The 24,870-nt window shown below is 35.7% G+C and overlaps 1 protein-coding gene across 14 annotated transcripts in view; it reads left to right on the top strand.

The window, feature by feature from the left end:
• Window positions 1-24,870, top strand: part of DMD (dystrophin) — a 2,269,491-nt gene that overhangs the window by 878,812 nt on the left and 1,365,809 nt on the right. For all 14 annotated transcript variants that reach the window (XM_050777140.1, XM_050777144.1, XM_050777148.1 and 11 more), the window contains 3 exons: window positions 9,732-9,902; window positions 15,727-15,909; window positions 24,504-24,638. In XM_050777140.1, coding sequence (XP_050633097.1) covers window positions 9,732-9,902; window positions 15,727-15,909; window positions 24,504-24,638 — 489 coding nt within the window. The remainder of the gene's footprint in view (window positions 1-9,731; window positions 9,903-15,726; window positions 15,910-24,503; window positions 24,639-24,870) is intronic.

Genomic DNA, 24,870 nt, shown 5'->3' with positions numbered 1-24,870 from the left:
ACTTGACAATTTGCTGTGTGACGGAATTCTGGCTAGAAAATGAAGTGGAGGAAACATCTGAGTCAAGAGAGAGCTTAACATGTTTGAGGAGCCAAAGGAAGCCACTGGAAGCCACTGGAAGAGGAGCAGCATGAGCCAGGAGAAAAAGAAAGGGAAAATGAGTCAGAAAGGAATATGGAAGTCACAGTGATGATTTACTCATTATGTCAAGTACTTTGGAAAGTCATCTGACTTTTAGGCACAGGACTGGCATCACTTCATTTCATTTAAAACAGTTGTTTAAAGTTTGCTGTATATTCCTATTAGAAGAATAATAAATCAAAAGGGCTAAAGTGGAAGCAGGTAGGGATTGCAGTTGTCCAGGTAGAATAAAAAACACGCAGGAAAAAGGGGATGTTTGTGGATATTGTACTTTTCTGAGGAACCTCCATGCTATTCTCTACAGTGACTGTACCAGTTTATAGTCCCACTAACAATGTAATATAGTTCCCTTTTATCTGCACCCATGCCAACAATTATTTTTTGTGTCTTTTTGGCAATATACATCCTAGCTAGGGTGAGATACCTCATTGTGGTTTTGGTTTGCATTTATCTAATGATTGCAGATGTTGAAATTTTTTTCATACATTCATTGGCCATTATTATTATTATTATTATTATTTTTTGAGAGGGAGTCTGGCTGTGTCTCCCAGGCTGGAGTGCAGTGGCCTGATCTTGGCTCACTGCAAGCTCCGCCTCCCAGGTTCACGCCATTCTCCCACCTCAGCCTCCCAAGCAGCTGGGACTAAAGGCGCCCGCCACCACGCCCGGCTAGTTTTTTGTATTTTTTTTAGTAGAGACGGGATTTCACCATGTTAGCCAGGATAGTCTCGATCTCCTGACCTCGTGATCCACCCGCCTCGGCCTCCCAAAGTGCTGGGATTACAGGCTTGAGCCACCACGCCCGGCCTCATTGGCCATTTTTGTCTTCTTTTGAGAAATACCTGTTCAGATTATTTTCCCTTTTTTTTTTTTTTTTTAAATTATACTTTAAGTTCTAGGGTACATGTGCATAACGTGCAGGTTTGTTACATATGTATACTTGTGCCATGTTAGTGTGCTGCACCCATCAACTCGTCATTTACATCACGTATAACTCCCAATGTAATCCCTCCCCCATCCCCCTCCCCGTGATAGGCCCCGGTGTGTGATGTTCCCCTTCTCGAGTCCAAGTGATCTCATTGTTCAGTTCCCACCTATGAGTGAGAACATGCGGTGTTTGGTTTTCTGTTCTTGTGATAGTTTGCTGAGAATGATGGTTTCCAGCTGCATCCATGTCCCTACAAAGGACACAAACTCATCCTTTTTTATGGCTGCATAGTATTCCATGGTGTATATGTGCCACATTTTCTTAATCCAGTCTGTCACTGATGGACATTTGGGTTGATTCCAAGTCTTTGCTATTGTGAATAGTGCTGCAATAAACATACGTGTGCATGTGTCTTTATAGCAGCATGATTTATAATCCTTTGGGTATATACCCAGTAATGGGATGGCTGGGTCATATGGTACTTCTAGTTCTAGATCCTTGAGGAATCGCCATACTGTTTTCCACAATGGTTTAACCAGTTTACAATCCCACCAACAGTGTAAAAGTGTTCCTATTTCTCCACATCCTCTCCAGCACCTGTTGTTTCCTGACTTTTTAATGATTGCCATTCTAACTGGTGTGAGATGGTATCTCATTGTGGTTTTGATTTGCATTTCTCTGATGGCCAGTGATGATGAGCATTTTTTCATGTGTCTGTTGGCTGCGTAAATGTTTTCTTTTGAGAAATGTCTGTTCATATCCTTTGCCCACTTTTTGATGGGGTTGTTTGTTTTCTTTCTTGTAAATTTGTCTGAGTTCTTTGTAGATTCTGGATATTGGCCCTTTGTCAGATGGGTAGATTGCAAAAATTTTCTCCCATTCTGTAGGTTGCCTGTTCACTCTGATAGTAGTTTCTTTTGCTGTGCAGAAGTGCTTTAGTTTAATTGGATCCCATTTGTCAATTTTGGCTTTTGCTGCCATTGCTTTTGGTGTTTTAGACATGAAGTCCTTGCCCATGTCTATGTCCTGCATGGTATTGCCTACGCTTTCTTCTAGGGTTTTTATGGTTTTTGGTCTAACATTTAAGTATTTAATTCACCTTGAATTAGTTTTTGTATAAGGTGTAAGGAAGGGATCCAGTTTCAGCTTTCTACATATGGCTATCCAGTTTTCCCAGCACCATTTATTAAATAGGGGGTCCTTTCCCCATTTCTTGTTTTTGTCAAGTTTGTCAAAGATGGTTGTAGATGTGTGGTATTATTTCTGAGGGCTCTGTTCTGTTCCATTGGTCTATATCTCTGTTTTGGTACCAGTACCGTGCTGTTTTGGTTACTGTAGCCTTGTAGTATAGTTTGAAGTCAGGTAGGGTGATGCCTCCAGCTTTGTTCTTTTGGCTTAGGATTGTCTTGGCTATGTGGACTCTTTTCTGGTTCCATATGAACTTTGAAGTAGTTTTTTCCAATCCTGTGAAGAAAGTCATTGGTAGCTTGATGGAGATGGCATTGAATCTATAAATTACCTTGGGCAGTATGGCCATTTTCATAATATCGATTCTTCCTATCTATGAGTATGGTATGTTCTTCCATTTGTTTGTGTCCTCTTTTATTTTGCTGAGTAGTGGTTTGTAATTCTCCTTGAAGAGGTCCTTCACATTCCTTGTAAGTTGGATTCCTAGGTATTTTATTCTCTTTGAAGCAATTGTGAATGGAAGTTCACTCATGATTTGGCTTTCTGTTTGTCTGTTATTGGTGTATAGGAATGCTTGTGATTTTTGCACATTGATTTTGTATCCTGAGACTTTGCTGAAGTTGCTTATCAGCTTAAGGAGATTTTGGGCTGAGACAATAGGGTTTTCTAAATATACAGTCATGTCATCTGCAAACAGGGACAATTTGACTTCCTCTTTTCCTAACTGAATACCCTTTATTTCTTTGTCTTGCCTGATTGCCCTGGCCAGAACTTCCAACACTATGTTGAATAGGAGTGGTGAGAGAGGGCACCCCTGTCTTGTGCCAGTTTTCAAAGGGAATTTTTCCAGTTTTTGCCCATTCAGTATGATATTGGCTGTGGGTTTGTCATAAATAGCTCTTATGATTTTGAGATATGTTCCATCAATACCGAATTTATTGAGAGTTTTTAGCATGAAGGGCTGTTGAATTTTGTCAAAGGCCTTTTCTGCATCTATTGAGATAATCGTGGTTTTTTTGTCTTTGGTTCTGTTTATATGCTGGATTGCGTTTATTCATTTGCATATGTTGAACCAGCCTTGCATCCCAGGGATGAAGCCAACTTGATCATGGTAGATAAGCTTTTTGATGTGCTGCTGGATTTAGTTTGCCAGTATTTTATTGAGGATTTTTACATCGAAGTTCATCAGGGATATTGGTCTAAAATTCTCTTTTTTTGTTGCGTCTCTGCCAGGTTTTGGTATCAGGATGATACTGGCCTCATAAAATGAGTTAGGGAGGATTCCCTCTTTTTCTATTGATTGGAATAGTTTCAGAAGGAATGGTACCAGCTCCTCCTTGTACCTCTGCTAGAATTTGGCTCTGAATTCGTCTGGTCCTGGACTTTTTTTGTTTTGTAGGCTATTAATTATTGCCTCAATTTCAGAGCCTGCTGTTGGTCTATTCAGGGATTCAACATCTTCCTGATTTGGTCTTGGGATGGTGTATGTGTCCAGGAATTTATCCATTTCTTCTAGATTTTCTAGTTTATTTGTGTAGAGGTGTTTATAGTATTCTCTGATGGTAGTGTTTATTTCTGTGGGATTGGTGGTGATATCCCCTTTATCATTTTTTATTGTGTCTATTTGATTCTTCTCTCTTTTCTTCTTTATTAGTCTTGTTAGCAGTCTATCAGTTTTGTTGATCTTTTCAAAAAACCAGCCCCTGGATTCATTGATTTTTTGAAGGGTTTTTTTGTGTCTCTATCTCCTTCAGTTCTGCTCTGATCTTAGTTGTTTCTTGCATTCTGCTAGCTTTTGAATGTGTTTGCTCTTGCTTCTCTGGTTTTTTAAATTGTGATGTTAGGGTGTCAATTTTAGATCTTTCCTGCTTTCTCTTGTGGGCATGTAGTGCTATAAATTTCCTGCTTTAAATGTGTCCCAGAGTTTCTGGTGTGTTGCATCTTTGTTCTCATTGGTTTCAAAGAACATCTCTATTTCTACCTTCATTTCGTTATGTACCCAGTAGTCATTCAGGAGCAGGTTGTTCAGTTTCCATGTAGTTGAGCGGTTTTGAGTGTGTTTCTTAACCATGAGTTGTAGTTTGATTGGACTGCGATCTGAGAGATAGTTTGTTATAATTTCTGTTCTTTTCCATTTGCTGAGGAGTGCTTTACTTCCAACTGTGTGGTCAATTTTGGAATAAGTGCAATGTGATGTGGTGCTGAGAAGAATGTATATTCTGTTGATTTGGGGTGGAGAGTTCTGTAAATGTCTATTAGGTCCCCTTGGTGCAGAGCCAAGTTCAGTTCCTGGATATCCTTGTTAACTTTCTGTCTTTTGATCTCTCTAATGTTGACAGTGGGATGTTAACGTCTCCCATTATTATAGTGTTTGAGTCTAAGTCTCTTTGAAGGTCTCTAAGGACTTGCTTTATGAATCTGGGTGCTCCAGTATTGGGTGCATATATATTTAGGATAGCTAGCTCTTCTTGTTGAATTGATCCCTTTACCATTATGTAATGGCCTTCTTTGTCTCTTTTGATCTTTGATGGTTTAAAGTCTGTTTTATCAGAGTCTAGGATTGCAACCCCTGCTTTGTTTTATTGTTTGTTTGTTTTCCATTTTCTTGGTAGATCTTCCTCCATCCCTTTATTTTGAGCCTATGTGTGTCTCCGCATGTGAGATGGGTTTCCTGAATACAGCACACTGGTGGATCTTGACTCTTTATCCAATTTGCCACTCTGTGTTTTTGAATTGGAGCATTTAGCCCATTTGCATTTAAGGTTAATATTGTTATGTGTGAATTTGATACTGTCATTATGATATTAGCTGGTTATTTTGCTCGTTAGTTGATGCAGTTTTTTCCTAGCGTCGATGGTCTTTACAATTTGGCATGTTTTTGCAGTGGCTGGTACCGGTTGTTCCTTTCCATGTTTAGTGCTTCCTTCAGGAGCTCTTGTAAGGCAGGCCTGGTGGTGACAAAATCTCTCAGCATTTGCTTGTCTGTAAAGGATTTTATTTCTCCGACACTTATGAAACTTAGTTTGGCTGGATATGAAATTCTGGGTTGATAATTCTTTTCTGTAAGAATGTTGAATATTGGCCCCCACTCTCTTATGGCTTGTAGAGTTTCTGCCGAGAGATCTGCTTTTAGTCTGATGAGGTTCCCTTTGTGCATAATCTGACCTTTCTCTCTGGCTGCCCTTAACATTTTTTCTTTCATTTCAACTTTGGTGAATCTGACTATTATGTGTCTTGGAGTTGCTCTTCTCAAGGAGTATCTTTGTGGCGTTCTCTGTATTTCCTGAATTTGAATGTTGGCCTGCCTTGCTAGGTTGGGGAAGTTCTCCTGGATAATATCCTGAAGAGTGTTTTCCAGCTTGGCTCCATTCTCCCTGTCACTTTCAGGCACACCAATCAGATGTAGGTTTGGTCTTTTCACATAATCCCATATTTCTTGGAGGCTTTGTTTGTTTCTTTTTACTTTTTTTTTTCTCTAAACGTCTCTTCTCACTTCATTTCATTCATTTGGTCTTCAATCACTGATACCCTTTCTTGCAGTTGATCAAATTGACTACTGAAGCTTGTGCATGCGTCACGTGGTTCTCGTGACATGGTTTTCAGCCACATCAGGTCATGTAAGGTCTTCTCTACACTGGTTGTTCTAGTTTGCCATTCTTCTAATCTTTTTTCAAGGTTTTTAGCTTCTTTGCAATGGGTTCGAACTTCCTCCTTTAGCTCGGAGAAGTTTGATTGTCTGAAGCCTTCTTCTCTCAACTCATCAAAGTCATTCTGTGTCCAACTTTGTTCCGTTGCTGGCAAGGAGCTGCGTTCCTTTGGAGAAGAAGAGGCGCTCTTATTTTTAGAATCTACTCTGTTTTCTCCCCATCTTTGTGTTTTATCTGCCTTTGGTCTTTGATGATGGTGATGTACAGATGGGGTTTTGGTGTGGATGTCCTTTCTGTTTGTTTTCCTTCTAACAGTCAGGACCCTCAGCTGCAGGTCTGTTGGAGTTTGCTGGAGGTCCACTCCAGACCCTGTTTGCCTGGGTATCACCAGCGGAGGCTGTAGAACAGTGAATATTGCAGAACAGCAGATGTTGCTGCCTGGTTGTTCCTCTGGAAGCTTCGCTTCAGAGGGGCACCTGGCCGTGTGATGTGTCAATCAGCCCATACTGGGAGGTGCCTCCCAGTTAGGCTACTCAGGGGTTAGGGACCCACTTGAGGAGGCAGTCTGTCTGTTCTCAGATCTCATACTGCATGCTGGGAGAACCACTACTCTCTTCAAAGCTCAGTTGGAAATGCAGAAATCACCTGTCCTCTGTGTCGCTCATGCTGAGAACTGTAGTCTGGAGCTGTTCCTATTAGGCCATCTTGGAATCTCCTCTATGTGTTTGTTAAATAGAGAACAAATAGAAACCTATATGTATGAAATTATAAAACATGTATACTTTCTAAATAATATATGGTTATATATTTTATTTATTAGTGGCTTTAAATTTATGGTAAATAGTTATCAATAAATGGGATTTAGAGGTTAGGTGGATGTCTTTTTGGCAGCTTGCAGATCATTGTCTTTCTCTGGGTCAGTATACTCTTTGGGTGCAGTGATCCCCAGATCTCTTTCCTCACTTCTCTGACAGTCTGTCTTTCCGTCTTTCTGCAAAAACTAGCTTCTTGTTTTACTGAGAAAATATAAGCAATCAGAATACAAGTTGCAATACTCCCACTGACCTGCATATAAGATCATAGACTCTACTTTCCCTTTGTTTACATAGATGAACTTTCTGTGCTTTTGTCTAAGGCCAGCTTTTCCACTTAGGTACCTGGATCCCTTTCCCTTTTTTTCTGCAAAAGAACATTGTACCAGCTAATGAACAGCCCTCTACCTCCTACATCTTCCCTATGCTACATCATTCCCATCATTAGAGAAGTATTCTGTCTTATCTCCTGTCATTTAAAAAAGTCTTCCATTGGACAACAGTTTCTCTAGCAGCCTCTCCATTCCCGTTTCCCTTTACAGAAATTCCCTTCTCTCCATTTCACTCCTTCCCTTCTCTCGAAACCAATTAAGAGAGCTAATCAAACTGTTATCCTCACTGTTCTATTGAAGCAAATTTTGTCAGGGTCACCAGTGAATTCACATCACTAAATCACTAAATTCAGTTGGCTTCTGTGTCATCATTCTTTCTTAATTATCTCTTAGTTTTCCCTGACCACTGTCAATATCCTTGGTGGTTCTGTTGCCCTGACCACTAAATTTGAAAGTGTTCCAGGGCTCAGTGTGTGGACTCCTTTTTTTCTCCTATTGCCACTCACTCTCTGGGTCACCTTTTCAAGCTCTATGGTTTTAAATGTAATCTGTAAGTGGTTCTTGCTGTAAGATTTTTTTTTGTTTAACAATCTGGACCTTTCTAATGATCCTAGACCTTCATACCCATTTGCCCACTCAACACCTCCACATGGATTAGTAATAGGCATATTAAATCTAACACGTCAAAACAAAATTCCTGATGTACACTGCAGCCTACTACCCTAGTAATTTGCCTGCTGTTACAAATGGCAACTCCATCTTTCCACTTATTCAAGCCAAATCCCTTGAGATTTTCTTGTCTCCTATATTTCTCTTATAGCAAAATATCTATTCTGTCACCAAATGCTGTCTTTTTTACCTTCAACATCTACAGGGTCCAACAATATCTCACCATACTTGTACATGCACACATACACTCACACACAGACAAAAATATGTATGTGAACGTATAGTTTTTACTACACGTCTTGGCTGAATTCCATTAGTCTCTCTAATGTTTTTGTAGCTTCACCAGTTGCCTTAAAAGATTGTAACAGCAGAGTATCTAAGTAGAATTTAGCAGCATGTTGTCTTAAGTTTATAAAATAGCAAAAATAACAGCATGTTGTCTTAAGTTTATTATAGGTTCATTGACTACACAGAATCACATTTATACTTTTTCTAGTACAGTTGCAAGACATACTGTTCTAGATGTGTTAGGGTGAAGCATTTATTTACATTTTACTAGATCAAGTGCTACATTTACCTAGGTAAGTAAAGAACCTAAAATGAAGTATTACCTATATTAGGCTCAAAATGTCTGTAAATTCTAAGGAAAATCAATGTGATGGTGGTTCTACACATATTTACTGCTGGGCAAAGTACCACGAACGCTTCATTTTACTGAAACTGTCCATTATATATTGAAACAATACTGTGAAAACTCTGTTACTTAAAATATATAATGCTTTTTAAACCAGAGAGAAGAATACCATCTTTTGAATAGGTTTACATTTTAAAGTAAATATGAACACTTATGTATAATAATTATAATACTGTAGAGTGCCTTGTAACAAGGTATATGATTTTCTTTTAGGTGTTTTAAGTTTTGCATTTTTCTGGTTAATGAGTAATGGAGTCCATTGTAGAAAGTTTCACTTTTCAGAAATCTGTGAGGCTTTAAATAGCAGATGTTTTCTATAACCACAGACTCTTTTGCAACTTGCATTTTACACACAAAAGTTTATATTGAACTACTTTTCATTTCAGTAAAGATGTATTGGTGATGCACAGTATCCCATAGTGTATATATGTCATAATTTATTTAATCTCCCATGAAAGCACCTTTGGGTTTGTTTTCAAGATGTTTGGTCTTTAAAGCTGAATTAAATAATGTATGTGTTATTCTCTACACTTTGGCTAGCATGATTCACTCTCAAAAAATGGAAGTTGACAGATTCATGGACATTAACATTTTTGTATATTTTGCCATCTTACTATCTAAAAGGTTGTATTATGTTGGATATTTTCCTCAACAAGTATTAAAAAACTTTGATTTTCCCACATCCCTGCCCAAAATGTGCTCTTATTAATTATTATTTTTCCCTATCTTATCTGTGAAAATGCATTAATTCCCTTCAATTTGCAGTCATTTAACCATAAGTGATACTAGAACATCTTTTACATACGTATATTGCCATATATTATCTTCTTTGTGAATTGCCAAACTACATGTTTTATGCACTTTTCATTTTTCTTTTTAATTTATGAGAGTTTTCTGTAGATACATGATTATGAAGTTCTTAGAATATTTAAAATAGTAAAACATTATCAAAGAACACAAAGAATAACTATTTCTGTGTATGCCAATAAAATTACTTTTCCAACTGAAACATACTATTTAGAAAAGTCTTGTTTTGCTGTAGTCATAGAAGAGGATTGTCACACAAACAGCTGAATTATCATCATAGGGCAATACATTCATTTTATTAAGTATGCCAAATAAACAGACATGTCTTATTTTCACACTTGTGGGAAATTGAGTGTATCTGATCCCCAGGAGTTATTTTCTTATGTATATAAACTTTTTCCTTCTTTATCATTACTCTCTAAGCTTTGTGTTATTTACATACTGATCAAATAATATAATAATAATGTTTCATTGCTGTCAGTAATCATGTTTTGCTTGTTTGTTTTATGGAAGGTCTATGCCAGAAAGGAGGCCTTGAAGGGAGGTTTGGAGAAAACTGTAAGCCTCCAGAAAGATCTATCAGAGATGCACGAATGGATGACACAAGCCGAAGAAGAGTATCTTGAGAGAGATTTTGAATATAAAACTCCAGATGAATTACAGAAAGCAGTTGAAGAGATGAAGGTAAAAAAAAGGGAAAACTAAGTAAAACAAAGTAAATAAATGGAAAAAGAAATGCAGCATTGCTTGAAATTGTATACGGTATGCTCTTTCCTGGTTCTAAGAGAAGAGGTTGATTTTTAATTAATAATTTTAATTAATTTAGCTTCAAGTTTAATCTGTGTTTTAACAATCTTAAACTGTTTAATTTTAATGCATTGTGGTCAATTATGAATATTGAAAATCACAATTTGAAAGAATTTTCCCTTGAAATCATATAGTATTAAGAGAGCAGAATCAACTCATCACATTAGCTGTCTGTAGCTGATGTAAATGCATGTTGAAACTGTGCAAAAGTATTCTTGAAAAGGCAAATTTACAATGTAGTCAACAAACTGTGTTAATTTGGTATTTTAAAGGCGTTTCTTAGAATTTGGTAGCACTAAATATTTGAATCCGTAGCCTTTAATATGGATAGAAAGGACTGAGTTTACATGTACTTTTCTTGGAGCAATAGAACAAAATGTAACATTGACTTATGACCAACGAAACTGGTATGTAGTATGGATTTGGAGGTGAAGCCTGGAGTTGAACCTACACCGTGGCATTTTGTATGGCCTTGGGCAACTCAGTAGTCAATATAATCCTCTATTTTATCGTGTTTATGTCATCATACATCCTCACTTGAATGTATGAACTGTTGATTGAAACTAACATGTAAGTAAATTGCCTAACTCAGAGTTGGTGCTCAATTAGTAGCTATAATCATAACTATTATTTTTATGTACTAGCAAGAACATAGAGAATAACATGTGAAATATTAATACTGTAGATCTTTGTTTGGTTCAAGGATTGTGACAAGGAAAAATCATTGTGGAGCCAGATACTTGAGTTTAAAACTTAGTTCGGCCCCATGCCAACTGTATAAATTTGGGTGAGTTACATAAGCTTACTGAGCCAAATTCCTTTATTTGTGAACTGGGTATCAGAATGTCTGCTTTCAGAATCATTAGAGGGATGAAATACGAAGTTTCTATCACAATGCCTAGCACAGTATAAATGATCATGACTCGTTATTTATTATTTTAATTGTGAAAAGGGCCAAATGGTAAAAAATTGTCTACTCTGTTATATAATTTATATAGTAATTCAGAAATATTTATTATAGTTAATTGTGGAAAGTAATTCACATGAAAACTCAGATGTTTAAATACCAAATCTATCATATGACTTTAGTCAAATGTTGAAAGTATCTAATATACTCCATAAATATGTATAAATATTATGTATCTATAAAAAACTATAATGAAGAAAACATTTGTACAAATAGTAATCATTTCTAGAGTATGAAAAAAACAAAATTAATCTAGCAATAACGTATTCATCAACTAAAACTTACTGCGTTCTTACTATGTGCCAAACACCCTCTAGATACTGAATATAGAGGGTGGTGAGCAAGACCACTGCCTTGGAATTTACATTCTAGTGTTCTAGCGTGTGGTGAGGAGCAGGCAATAATTGGAAAAATAAATGAAATCATTTGAGGTGATGATAATTTGCCTAAAAGTAAATCTGGATTTTGAGATCAAGAGTGAACAATGTTCAGGCAGGAGTTGAGGGTGGTAGGATGCTATTTTTGAAAAACTTGACTTGTAGAGATTTTATGAAGAATTGTATGTAATACGAGAGAAATGAATTCTAAGGAAAAGAGCATTTAAAAAAATCTTAATGGAAGCACATTGTAATCAGAGAGCATAGCTTCTGCAAAGACCTTGAGGCTAATTGGGGAGAGAAAGAGGTCTGTCTGCCTGAAGGAAGGAAAACGGGATAACATCTCAGATAAGTCTTATGAGGTAGGCAGATATCTGTTAACAAACGAGTTTTGTTAGAATATTACAGTTGTTATTCTAAATGGAATAGAAAAACCATTGGAGTATTTCAAAAGAGAGACCAAAATAATTTAAAATTTGACTTTGGGGAGGTCACCATGAGGAAAACTTTATCAGAATGTGAGAGCTAGAAGGTACTTTGAAAGTAGTGTAATCCACACTTCTCTCTGTACTTATCAGAAAACTGTAATTCCCAGATAGGTCAAATAATGTAGCCATAGTCACAGACTTTATTTGCGATAGAGCCCACAGGATTGAAGGTATTTTATTCTATTTCATCTCATCCTTTACTTTCCTTTCTCCTTTCTCCTTTTTCCTTTCCTTTCCTTTGAATTGTGTGTCACTCATACGAACTTTCCTCTTGTATCTCAATTTCTTTATTGTCTGTTTTCACTGTATCTATTTATGTATGGCCACTACCTCAGATCCCTAAGTAGATTATATAGTCATTTGTGTTCAGCTGCTATGATTCTCCTTGGGTTCCTTTGGTTTAGTCTCTCTTCTGGCCCTCTTCCCTCTCCCTATGAGCAATTTGCCTATCTCACCAACAACCCAGTCAGATCTCTCTTAATTTTCTGTGCTCTAGAGGAAACTGTCTCAAATTTTTAATATTTGAAAACCATCCTTGAAATGAGTGTTCCAACAAGTTTGTCTACATTCATTGACATGTTTTCATAATTGGCCTAGCTACAAAATTGGTTTAGTATGGGGGTCATAGTAAAAAGAGGTAAACTCTGGAAGCCTCTGGCAACAACCATTGAAAGAGTTGGCAGGAAGATTTCATTTCTTGATTTTCCAGCCTGCTACTCAAGACAGTCTCTTTATGTCAACTTCACTACCTGGAGGTTAGCAATAGTACCTTGTCCAGACTTCCACCTGTGCTCATTTGATAGCTAATTTTTCTTTATTGTCAGAAGGTACTAACAGACCTACTTTGACATCTCTCCCTGATACTCAAAGAAGAAATAGAGACCTCCTTCTGTTTATGTTCTTTCCTATATTTTACTTGAAAATGAAAGTGCTGTTTTGATAACTTATTTTTCCCCTGAAAGGAAAACTTTTTTTGACATAAAAGAACCCAGGGCAGTGTATGATAAACAACCTCTGACTTTAAAACTTTTATGGAGATCAGCAATGACTATATGCTAAAACTTTATACTAAAACCCTTTGAAAAACAATCTGGAAATGTATTAACTGTTTTTATTTTTTTAAATTTTTATACTATCACAACTCTAGTACTAGTGCTTGCCAGAACTTGCACATAAAGTGAGAATAGTAAATACACAAATACATTTGTATAATCATTTCAGCAGTGATTCCTGCACCTGAATGGACATCAAAATCACCTGGAAGACTTGTTTAATACACAGAGTGCTGGGCCCTGACCCCAGAATTTCTGATTCAGTGAGTCTGGGGTAAGGCCTGAAGTTTTCCATTTTTAACAAGTTTCAGTTGATGCCACGGAACAAGTTCTAGAGTGATTCCAAGGACGCTGACTTTAAGAAGCACTGGTGTGAAATACTAGCAATGAAAGACGGCAGAGCATATCATAGTTAGATTCATGGAAAGAAACAAGAGCCACCGTTTTTATGAGGATTTGTGTCGAAACTGTACCAGTCATTTAACTTTCTACCTTTTCTCCTTGTAGAGAAATTCATCATCATCTCCTTTCCTCATATGTACCTGGGTTAATACATTTTGCTCTTCCTTCTCCGAACCTTTCCCAAGATCTCAGCCTCTTATTAAACAAGAATATATGAAGCCTAAAAACCATGGAAAGAAGTGTTCTTCATTCTACATTTTTATATAATTGCTTGGGTTATTTATAATGAGTATAAATTGTAATTTTATTCATTAGACTGACTACAACATGCTCCTTCCTCAGCTCATGGAACATTTGACACCAGCTTAACAGAAACTATGAGAAAGAAAGGATGTAACTCTGAGGATGATTTCCTTAAACTCTCTGAACCTCAGTTTTCTGATGTCCAATATAGAGATAACAAAACACATCTGAGAAGGTTTGGTTAAAGATCTAATGAGGTAGCACTTATCACATGGCTGGCACAGAACACGGTAGCACATATTAAATGCTGAATGGTAATCAAACTTGTTGATTATACTGTAATTACTAAAATACAATTTGTGTGAAAACAAACTCTATCCTCAGTGATGCCAAAAAGCTGGTTTATTTAGAATATTAAACTAAAGATTTCAATCAATTAAAATCGGTGAAGGTAAACATTCTTTAGGCAAAACAATTTGCATTTTCTGACATAATGCACAATTTCAAGGAATTGTAGGGCTAAATCCAAAGGAGTAAGGTGATTATGTTGACACATACAAAGGCATTTTATAGCTGACCTTACCCATAACCTGCCCATAAGCCCTTACCTTGACCACTGCATTGTATGCAGGCCCAACTTCTGCATTATAGAACCTGTGTTTGTTTACTCGAGGGCTTTCTGTGACCACTGAATCCCACTTTTGCACTTGTGTGGTAGGCTGCAAGTACTGGGAAATTAACATTTCCCCAACAGCCTTTAACAATTAGGGAAGATGATACAGAAATAATACCCCAATTCCTGCACCCCTGAATGGGATAACCCGCAGGCTTATATTTCTCAGGACTTTCTAACAGGATTAAACTCCAGTCATTAACAGTGATTAATAAGTATGCCCATATGGATCTCTCTTATCTTTCTTGTCTCAATTCCCCATTCGGCTACCAGAACTTCTTTCACGTGGAACATGTATATAAACTACTTACATTTGAAAGCTAATGTCAAGTTTGACTCCTGGAGGAACACAAACTAAAGATACAGTGTGTATGTGTGTATGTTTCTAAAATACATGTACACATTTGAAGTTAAGGAGTGTAAATGTCTCCCAACCAAAGACCACCACCAACTCTCTTGTAGCTGAACAAGTTGGGTTCATTACTTTTTGCAGTGAGGGAGAATACACAACATGGAGGCCAGGGGGTATGTGAGGATGAAAAAAAAAAAGCAAACAAAAAACTTTGTAGGAGTTGTGCTTGTGTTAGGGGATTTGAAGGAGGGTTTAAAAGCTTTACTTTGGATTGTTTGTCATTAGTGTGTGGGGATAGCTCTATGAGTATGGTATCTTGTCCAGAAGGAGAGAAGACCAGAATGAGGCTAAAGTTGTAATTGATAAAGAAGCAGCATTCATTCATATTAACCGGGATAGGGGAGGGTTGGGTATTTTGTGGTTTAGGTAATGTTGATGTTTTTGTCTGGATTCAGACATGATTATGGAATGATCTTGTCATGGTCTTGATCCATTATGGTAACAAAGTGGCCTTTTCCAATGTGGAAATTCTGTGAAACAGTATATTTTCCACTGGAGAAGACCAAGGCATAGCTGGGTATCAGGCCAGCTTCTGATATCAGGGGCTCCTTTTGGATTTCTCTTTCTCTCATGTGTTTTCAATTCTTGAACAAAGGTTTCTTTTATCAAAATATGTTCCTAAATATAGCATTAAGGGGACCTTTCTATGTTAAGTATCCTTTGACTTAAATGATATTTGTGATGGTTTCAATATTGTTCATCCAAGTAATTTATAAGTGATTTTGATTCTAGACTGCCAGATATTTTTTAGCCTAGTTAATATCGAAATATTTGCTTTTTGCCTTTTCCAAACAATTGTATTTATATCGATGTGTATATATTTGACCACAAATGCATACCCCCATGAAGACTACTTTTCAATCTATTCTTGTTAAAGATCTGTTGTATTTTCATAAAAACTTATTTCTTTAACTTTCCAATTTCAACTAAAAACTTTATGGAAGAGACTGGAGTCCATATGAGATTTATTTTTGTAAATCTCATTCTAACTGGGATGTTGTGAGGAAGAAATTATATGATACATATAAATGCATTTTGGATGTAAAGTTATTTTCTTGCTATTAACAGAGCATTATTTACTTTTCAGAGAGCTAAAGAAGAGGCCCAACAAAAAGAAGCGAAAGTGAAACTCCTTACTGAGTCTGTAAATAGTGTCATAGCTCAAGCTCCACCTGTAGCACAAGAGGCCTTAAAAAAGGAACTTGAGACTCTAACTACCAACTACCAGTGGCTCTGCACTAGGCTGAATGGGAAATGCAAGACTTTGGAAGTCAGTTGCTTTTCTTTGTCTTTATCAATTATATGTCAATACATGGTCATATAGGAGGCATAGTGGTTAAGAACATGGATTCTAGCGTAAAACAACTTTGGCCTGAATTCCTCATGCAGGCACTTATAAGTTGTATGACTTTGGGCCATTTGCTTAACTTGTATAAACCTGTTTCCAGTCTGTAAAATGGACATAATACATAATTCATAAGTTGAGAAAACTAAATGAGCTATTCCCTTTAAAGTACTTAGCCCAGTACTCAATATATGTGAGTAGCTATGCTTCTAATTCTCATTTCTATTATTATTAGGTCATAAAATCCTATAAATACATTTTCTCCAGATTTATAGACAATGATCTTTATTTTTTCCTATATTTGTATGTACATAAACGTATTTAAGTATCTTAGAGGAAAAGCATTCTGTAGAGAAGTATATTTTTACTATAACTGTCTTTAGTAATGTCTGTGCCCCATAGAGTTCTTTGTTAGACATGTACCTAACCAGCTCTATATTTTTTGATGTTTTGCATTATGTTTATTTATTATCACAAGTTCTGCTTTAACTTTTATGGATACCTTACTGTCTAGATTATGCTTATCTGAATTTAGATAAAGCAGGTGCCTCAAATGATTGCCATGTAATTGCATCAAAAATAAGCTATGACCTTTCTTATGAAAATACTGCACCAAGGGGCACAAAACTTTATCCACTACAAATGCTGATGCTGCCAGATATTGCATATGAGTTGAACTTTAATCCCCCTTCCTTCACACAAGACTGAGTTATTTTTGTGAATATAGTTAATAAGGTGTTCAGGTACCCCTTTACTTTTGAAAAACATTATTTAGTTTGCTTCATCTGTTGAGTGTTTGAGATTTAAAGACAGACACAATTCAGATCATTAATAAAGTACACCTTTAAAAATATTTTAAAATGTATTTGTTGCTAAAGTACCCCATATATTCCCAATACAGTATTATCATTTTCTAATTGTAAAATGTGATCTGAGTTTCTCCATTGTCAGTTCTAAACTCTTCTTTACTTTTCCCTATTCTTTTCTTTTAAATTCAATTCACTCCTCAGACTCTTGAAAAGTGGCTTCTATATGTCAGGAAATATCATAGTTTCTGAGTATATAAAGACGTATCTCATGTATTAGTGTTATGTGAGTGCTATATAAAATATAACAAAGAATGGGAAAGGAAAGGGTGTGATGGCACTGTACATGTCTCAAGAAAAACTCAATTAATTCACTAACATGTTACAATAGGGAGGGATTTTTTGTACCCAGGAAATGCTTTCTGTCAATATTTAAATAAAACACCTACTATTACTTTCTTATGTTCTTAATGTCCTTAAATAAGCATCATTGTTCCCTATTATTCATGTTGTTCATTTAAATGATACTCTGTGATTCATTAGAAATTTATATTGAAGTATATTTTCCAAAGGGTTTTATTTATTTATTTATTTGTTTGTTTGTTTATTTATTTATTTTTTTTTTTTGAGACGGGGTCTCGCTCTGTCACCCAGGCTGGAGTGCAGTGGCCGGATCTCAGCTCACTGCAAGCTCCGCCTCCCGGGTTCACGCCATTCTCCTGCCTCAGCCTCCCGAGTAGCTGGGACTACAGGCGCCCGCCACCTCGCCCGGCTAGTTTTTTGTATTTTTTAGTAGAGACGGGGTTTCACCGGGTTCGCCAGGATGGTCTCGATCTCCTGACCTTGTGATCCGCCCGTCTCGGCCTCCCAAAGTGCTGGGATTACAGGCTTGAGCCACCGCGACCGGCCTAGGGTTTTTTTTAAGTTTTTATATTAATAACACAATTTTCAAGACCAATTATTGGATTATTTTTCCATTTCCTTCTCATCTATAATGACATTTCTAACATTCCCTATTCGTATTGAAGTTATCAAATTATTTAGTTCCATTTTATTCCTTTTCCACTGGTTTGGAATATATACTTTATTTTATCTTATAAATATTTCTCTATACCTCTCTAACAATAATATGGTGGAAACATTAGCATGGTTTAACTCTGAACCTACCACTTCCATTTTCCACATTGTTGTTGCCTCGTATTTCATTTTCACCTTATTTCCCCCAAATTAGTCCATATAATTGCTGTTGCTGCTGATATTGTTTTAACTATTTCATATATTTATTTAGATTTACCGATGCTATTTTCCCAATTTTTGTGACCAGTTTTGCCTTTTGTTCTTCCCTTTGCTTCTGTGTTCAGTTTCTTTCTTGCTCTTTCCTTGAGTGTGAGTAGCAAATATGTTCAGATTTTTCATATTGAAAATGACTTTATTTTGCCCAGAGTATTGCATAATGATGTAGTTGAGCAGGTAATTATGTGAGGAGAGGTTTTTTTTGTTTTTTTTGTTTTTTTTTTTTTTTTGTAACAACACTGAAAATACTATTTTTCTTCTGAAATATTTTCCCTTTAAGAAATCTGTCAAGTTATTGTTTCTTTATCATTTTCTCTGGTACCTTTAAATTTTCTCTTTGTTGTATATGCTCTGTAGTTTCACCCTATTTTGTCTTCTACAGTTTCATTCAACTTTGTCTATGTGTAAATTTGCTTTCATTTATACTTTGTCACTTGGTGTGTTAACTAGAACAGATGCATTGTTTCTTTAGTGGTTCTGCATTATCTTTGTGAAGATTTTCTTTTTCCCAATCTCTTCATTCCTTCCTAAGGGAAAACTTTCTTATAGCTATTAAGAGTATCCCCTTCCTATATTCCAGTTACTGGTTTCCCTTTAATATTATCTATATTCTTATCTCTATCTGCTCAGTTTTGGATAGTTTTCTAAAATCTGTCTTCCAACTCTCAAATTCTCTCTTCAGCTGCCTATGGCATAATTTATCCTTCAATAGAGAAATATTCTCATCTTTATCTGTATATATATTTATCTATATTTATGTATGTGTATATTTTTTAAAAAACATATTTTCCATTTGTCAGTATTTTATTGAGTTGTTTCACAAATATGTTCTTTGTTATGGCTTTCTTCTTTTGTGTAGTTAATTCTATGTATTCCTTTAAACAACTTAAACAGATACTATCTGTTTGAGATGTTTCAACTTAATGAGTAATAAACATGAAACAGTCTTATTTTTTCAATAACTACACCTAACTCTGTCAAATTTCACTTTCTGCCTGGTAGTTGGCTGCTTAAACAATATTTCTTTCTGATCTCATTACTTTTTATTCACTTTTAGTTATTAAAATTTAATTTAAATTTAAGTATCATAACGTATTCAAATGTATCACAAGTTTAGATTAATCTGTTGCTTCAGCAATTTATACAGAGGCAGGAATGAGAATAAATAGTCTCACAGGGTCCTCCTCCAACCTAGTTTCTGGATATGGATCTACTGTTGATATAAGGGAAGATGAAGAGGGAAAAATACTCTCTTCATGTGAATGTCCTTATTTTGGCTGCGCACAATTGCTGTTCCCTTTTGTTAAAACCCACACACATCTGTAATGCCTAGTCTGTTGTCCCTTTTCTATATGTTATCACCACTAACCTGGATCATTCTCTATAGACTTGATTTATTCTGTTGAGGATCCAAATGGGCCTTATTCTTATGAGCTTTGAACCCCCCAAAAAAGATATCTTAGGCATTTATAGTACCTCGTAGTGTTTAACAAGAATTTCAAGGTGACACTTGTCAACTACTTTAAACAAAATGCTCTTGAATATTATATCTTTTTTACCAATGCTTTAGTGATGCCCTGAAGTCTAATTTACCTACCATATCTCAACTCAGAGCCTGTGGGCACTGGAGGTACCCATACTCCATACCTTTCAGGAATGAGAAATTTGAAAGAGTTGTTTTTGATTCCTTCTTGGCCATACCAACAGCTTAACAGGAAATGCATACCAACCACCCCTTCCACCCAGTAGATGAGTGGTTTTGTTTTAGATCCTGTAAATAAAATGATTCAGATGAATTTACGCTATCTATCCCCATAAAAGGCTGAGAAAGAAGAATTGCCTAACTATTCAAACTCTCTTCTCCTCACCTCCCTCAAATGTCCTCCCCATCAGCCCTCTCTGTTTAAACTAGGGCTTGTGCAAACAAGAAAGAGATGGTCTCCCAAAATGAAATATAGGCAACCAAGCCCTTTTATTTCTTAGATGTGAATTCCAGTTGCCAATCTCAAGTAAGTAAACTCTATGGGAAACATACACCATGACTCTAAGAATATTTATTGTACAATTCTCTAAAATTGTTCTGTTATCTTCATGTCATAAGGTATGGATTCTACCATATTTGTTACAACTAATGACTCCCTCTAATGGAAGTGAATTTCCCCATGTGGCTTGTAAGGTTTGTTTGTTTGTTTGTTTGTTTGTTTGCAAGCTCATCTATAGTACGAATTGCCTTTACTGGAACTTTTTTTTTCTTTTCTTTTTTTTTGCTCTGAGCTGTTGAGTTTTTGTAGTGTTGCCACCAGGATTGTAGAGAATTTATGCTCTGCCCTCATGTGTGATACAAGGTTAAGTTTCCATTTGTTATGGGTGGATCTTTATTTTTCAGCCAAAAATCCCCCCAAAATGGCTTCTTTGATAAATCACGATATTCCAATGGCTAGGCATGTTCTACTACTTCTTCTTTTTTTTTTTTTTTAATTTGTACATATTTATTATCTACGTCTGAAAGATAAGAACTTGAAAAATTACCAAGTGAGTATATAATTATCCAAACTGCAGTCTTTTGATTTGCACAGTTGCCATACTGGATTTAACTCTGATCAACATATGTAAACTTGTAAAGTCCTGAGTGAACACAGATATATGGTTATCTTGTCCATTTACTACCAATGAAACTCCCAAGGTTTTTGGTACACCAAAACCTACTTTATGAAAGTTTAGCATCCTTGCTAAATCTTTTCTGCAACTCAATTTTCATGCTTCTTATGTCCCATGTAATTTGAATCACTCATTATTTTCATTTTGTTGGAGGTATATTTTTCCTTTGTCTTCGTGACTGGAATGGCCTTTTCACTAATACCTCATCTCCTTATGATGTTTTAATCCTATATATCTTTCTGGGCCCAGTGTAGATAGTAATTCTTGTATGAAGTCTTTGTTGACCCCTTTAGCTTACAGCAACTTCTCCTTCTAAATCCCCTAAAGATAACATTTCCCGCTGTCTGTTGGCAGAGCATTAGATTTTCAACATACTTTGCAAATCAGGATGCCCTGATCAAATATGCTTAGAAAATGCTACCTTCTGTTGAGACTGGCAATGGTGATTAGTATTTTGTCTGTTTAAATTTATTTAATACATTTCTTTATTTCCCATATTTATTTGATAACAGACCTCATTTTTTTTTCTTTTTACAAGCAAATGGAGAACAAAAAAAAGCGGGGGTTGCAATACTAGTCTCTGATAAAACAGACTTTAAACCATCAAAGATCAAAAGAGACAAAGAAGGCCATTACATAATGGTAAAGGGATCAATTCAACAGGAAGAGCTAACTATCCTAAATATATATGCACCCAATACTGGAGCACCCAGATTCATAAAGCAAGTCCTTAGAGACCTACAGAGAGGCTTAGACTCCCATACGATAATAATGGGAGACTTCAACACTCCACTGTCAACATTAGACAGATCAACGAGACAGAAAGTTAACAAGGATATCCAGGAATTGAACTCATCTCTGCAGCAAGCAGTTCTACTACTTCTTTACAGGATAGGTGGCACACTGCTTCATTCTTTCCAATCTCCCTGGCGTGCCTCATTTCCCATCTCGAGTTAGTGTTAAATGCCCTAGCTTTGATGGCATATACCCTGTTCTGATATGCCAGTATTTTTATAAGCTTGATTTTCTACTCTCTACTTTCATTTCCCTCTTTTTCTTTTTCTGACACCTGAGGTTTTATATACATGTGTTACAGATCAGCTATGAATTAAAAATGTTTCCTTTATATTTTTAACATGCATTTTGATATAACTGAAATAGGATACATTGGGGGGTTACCTCATCAGCTCCATCTACTATTTTGAACAGAACTTTACTTTTTTATTTGTACTTTCCTTCAAAACCACTTTGAATTCTGTGATTTCAAAGTAATTTTAAGTTCCAAACTGTTAAGCTTAGCAGTTATTCTAAGTGGCTTTTAGCTCCAATTCGGGCTTCAAGACTATATTTTATTTTGCAAAGGTGACCTGTAAAGCTGGTACATTCAGCCTCTCCAGCTGTGTCCTTCAGATGCATTGAGGACAGAAGAGGCCATCCATTCTGACGGTTAAATCAGCAAGGTAGTTCATTACCTCAATCTGCACCAAAGTTAATAAGACACATTACCAATCATGCCTTCTTGTCTTCAAAGCTCTAAGGTACCCTCAGGTATTTAAGAAGATATTTATATTTTCCCACTGGGATCTTTGCCCAGAATGAAGACAGCCTGTAGTCCAGCAGGAGCTGGAAATGACCCAGATTTAAGATTTCTATCACCTTTTAAAGCAAAATACTTAATTTCACTTTTTGCAATAAACTGTACGTAAGATACCAAGCAAGTATAAAAGGTTGGTACATTTGCCAGGCGGGTGAGACTGATACTTTTCATCAGATAGAGATATAATAGTCTGTCGTTTTGAGGGCTATGAACAAAGAGAACTTGGGGAAATTTGATTAATTGTTTAGATCCTCCTAAAATAAATCTTCCTTTCAAGCCTTTAGTTTTGGTGGTAGTTAGTGAGGCGGGGGCAGATGGTGGTAAGTGTTGATGATTGCTCCATTGTACTTACTGTACTTAATTAGGTTCGTCCAGTAGTTACAATTACAAAGCTCACAGAATATGACCATTTTTATATTCTTACCCTCTCTTGCATTATTCTATCTTTTCCCCAATAGACATAATCACCATGTAGACAGCTCCCTTTGTTATTCCTTTGTTTAAAAAAATCCACACACATATGAATGAAGAAACAATTGTGCTTAATTTCATTATTACAGTAATGGTAAACTATAACATAGTTTTTTTTAGGACTTGGGCTTTTCACCCAACATATTTGTGTCTGAGATTCATTCTTATGGTTCTTTTTGATTAAGGTTTTCATTGTCATATCTGTATTCCTTGTTAAAAGATAATATTGTATTTTTCCATTCTCCTTGCAGTGGACATTATTTCCTTTTTTTTTTTTTTTTTTTTTTTGATTACTAGAAAAAGTGCTGAAATGATCATTGTTGTAACAGTCTTGTTATCCATGGTAAAACGTTTCTCTGAGGATACGTATATCAAAAAGTGGAGTTGTTGTCTTGATGGGTATGTGAATGTTCACCTTACTTAGAATAACAAATTGTTTTCCGAAATGGTCATTCCAGTACACACATCCACCAACAGTAAATACAAATTTTTGTTGATGTATATCTTCTGTCACACATGGAATTGTCAAACTTCTCATTTGTGTCAATCAACATGGTATCTCATTGTAATCCTGGCCTACATGTCCTTGATTACTGATGAGGTTGAACATATCTTCATGTTTATTGTATATACATATTTCTCTTTAAGATTTTGGTTCAGGTCTTCTTTTCATTATCGATTGGGTTATTCATCTTTTATTTGACTTACTGGGATTATTTTTCATATTCTTATGTGTTACAAATGTTGCAATTGTTTTCTTCGAGTTTGAAGCTGTTTTTCAATTACTTGATGGTGTCCTTTGATGAATAGAAGGTTCTAATTTTAATGTAGTCAAATGTATTCATCTCTTTTATGGTCAGTTTTTTTACAAGATGTCTTACTTAAGATACTCTTCTCTATGCCAAAGTCAGAGATATTTTATTCTATATTTTCTTGTAGAAATGTTCAAGTTCTGCTTTTTTATGAGTACTTCTGTATATAAATCAGTTTCATAATACAAATCAATGGCCATTTAAAATAATCAAGCCTTTGAATTAGTACTAATATTTCTGATAACATACCTCAAGGAAATAATAAGAAAGTGGAAAAATAGTCCATATTCATGATGATGTTTACCATAAATTTATAATAGCAAACAAAACTAAAAGTAGTCTAATAAATGTATATTGCTAAACTAAGAGCCACTTTAATGAAGTCTTAGATTTTCATTAAAAATATGTCTTCTTAGTAATAGAGAAAATTGTATGATATAGTGTTTAGTGAAAAGAGTGCTATAGTTAAACTCATTTAAATTTGAACTATCAAATTATATATGTTAAATTTCAGAGGAGGTCACAGAATACTGGTAACAGTGATGTGTGAGGGAGTTAGATTTACATATATGCTTTTACATATGCTTTTATTTTTCTATTTCCCAGACTGCAATGTTGGTGCATATTTTTGTTTTAAAAAGTAAATTACTGTATTTTGAATTCGTCCATTCTTCATGTAATAAAATGTTTTCTTAATGACTTTTAACTATAGAGGTATTAGATGATCAAAATGACTAGCTGCATTTTAAATTATCTGCTACAAAGTAAAGGTGAAAAATATAAAGTGTTTTGTTTTCAGAAGTTTTAAAAAATGAAATGGCAACGTTTCGCATTTACTTTTCTACCATAATATTTAATCTGTGATATATATTTCTTTCTCAGGAAGTTTGGGCATGTTGGCATGAATTATTGTCATACTTGGAGAAAGCAAATAAGTGGCTAAATGAAGTTGAATTTAAACTTAAAACCACTGAAAACATTCCTGGCGGAGCTGAGGAAATCTCTGAGGTGCTACATGTAAGTTGTAAATTAAACCAAATAATGATAATTTATATGCATTATTAAAAGAGGTCAAGTACCAAATAAAAGACAAATCCAAAGAAAACAACCCAAGAGAGTATAATTACTGTGTTATCACTCAGCATTGGTACTTTGGACAAAGCCTTTGTTCCCCCTAAGAACCTTCTAGGTCACAAGATTTTGCAAAGGGTTTAAATAACCTCTTACAGAGAAAATTTGCCTTTATTAT

This window comes from Macaca thibetana, chromosome X, assembly GCF_024542745.1.
Source record: "Macaca thibetana thibetana isolate TM-01 chromosome X, ASM2454274v1, whole genome shotgun sequence".
NCBI lineage: Eukaryota > Metazoa > Chordata > Mammalia > Primates > Cercopithecidae > Macaca > Macaca thibetana.
Note: the sequence above shows the minus strand (reverse complement) of the source record. Positions and strands in the feature narration are given on the sequence as shown.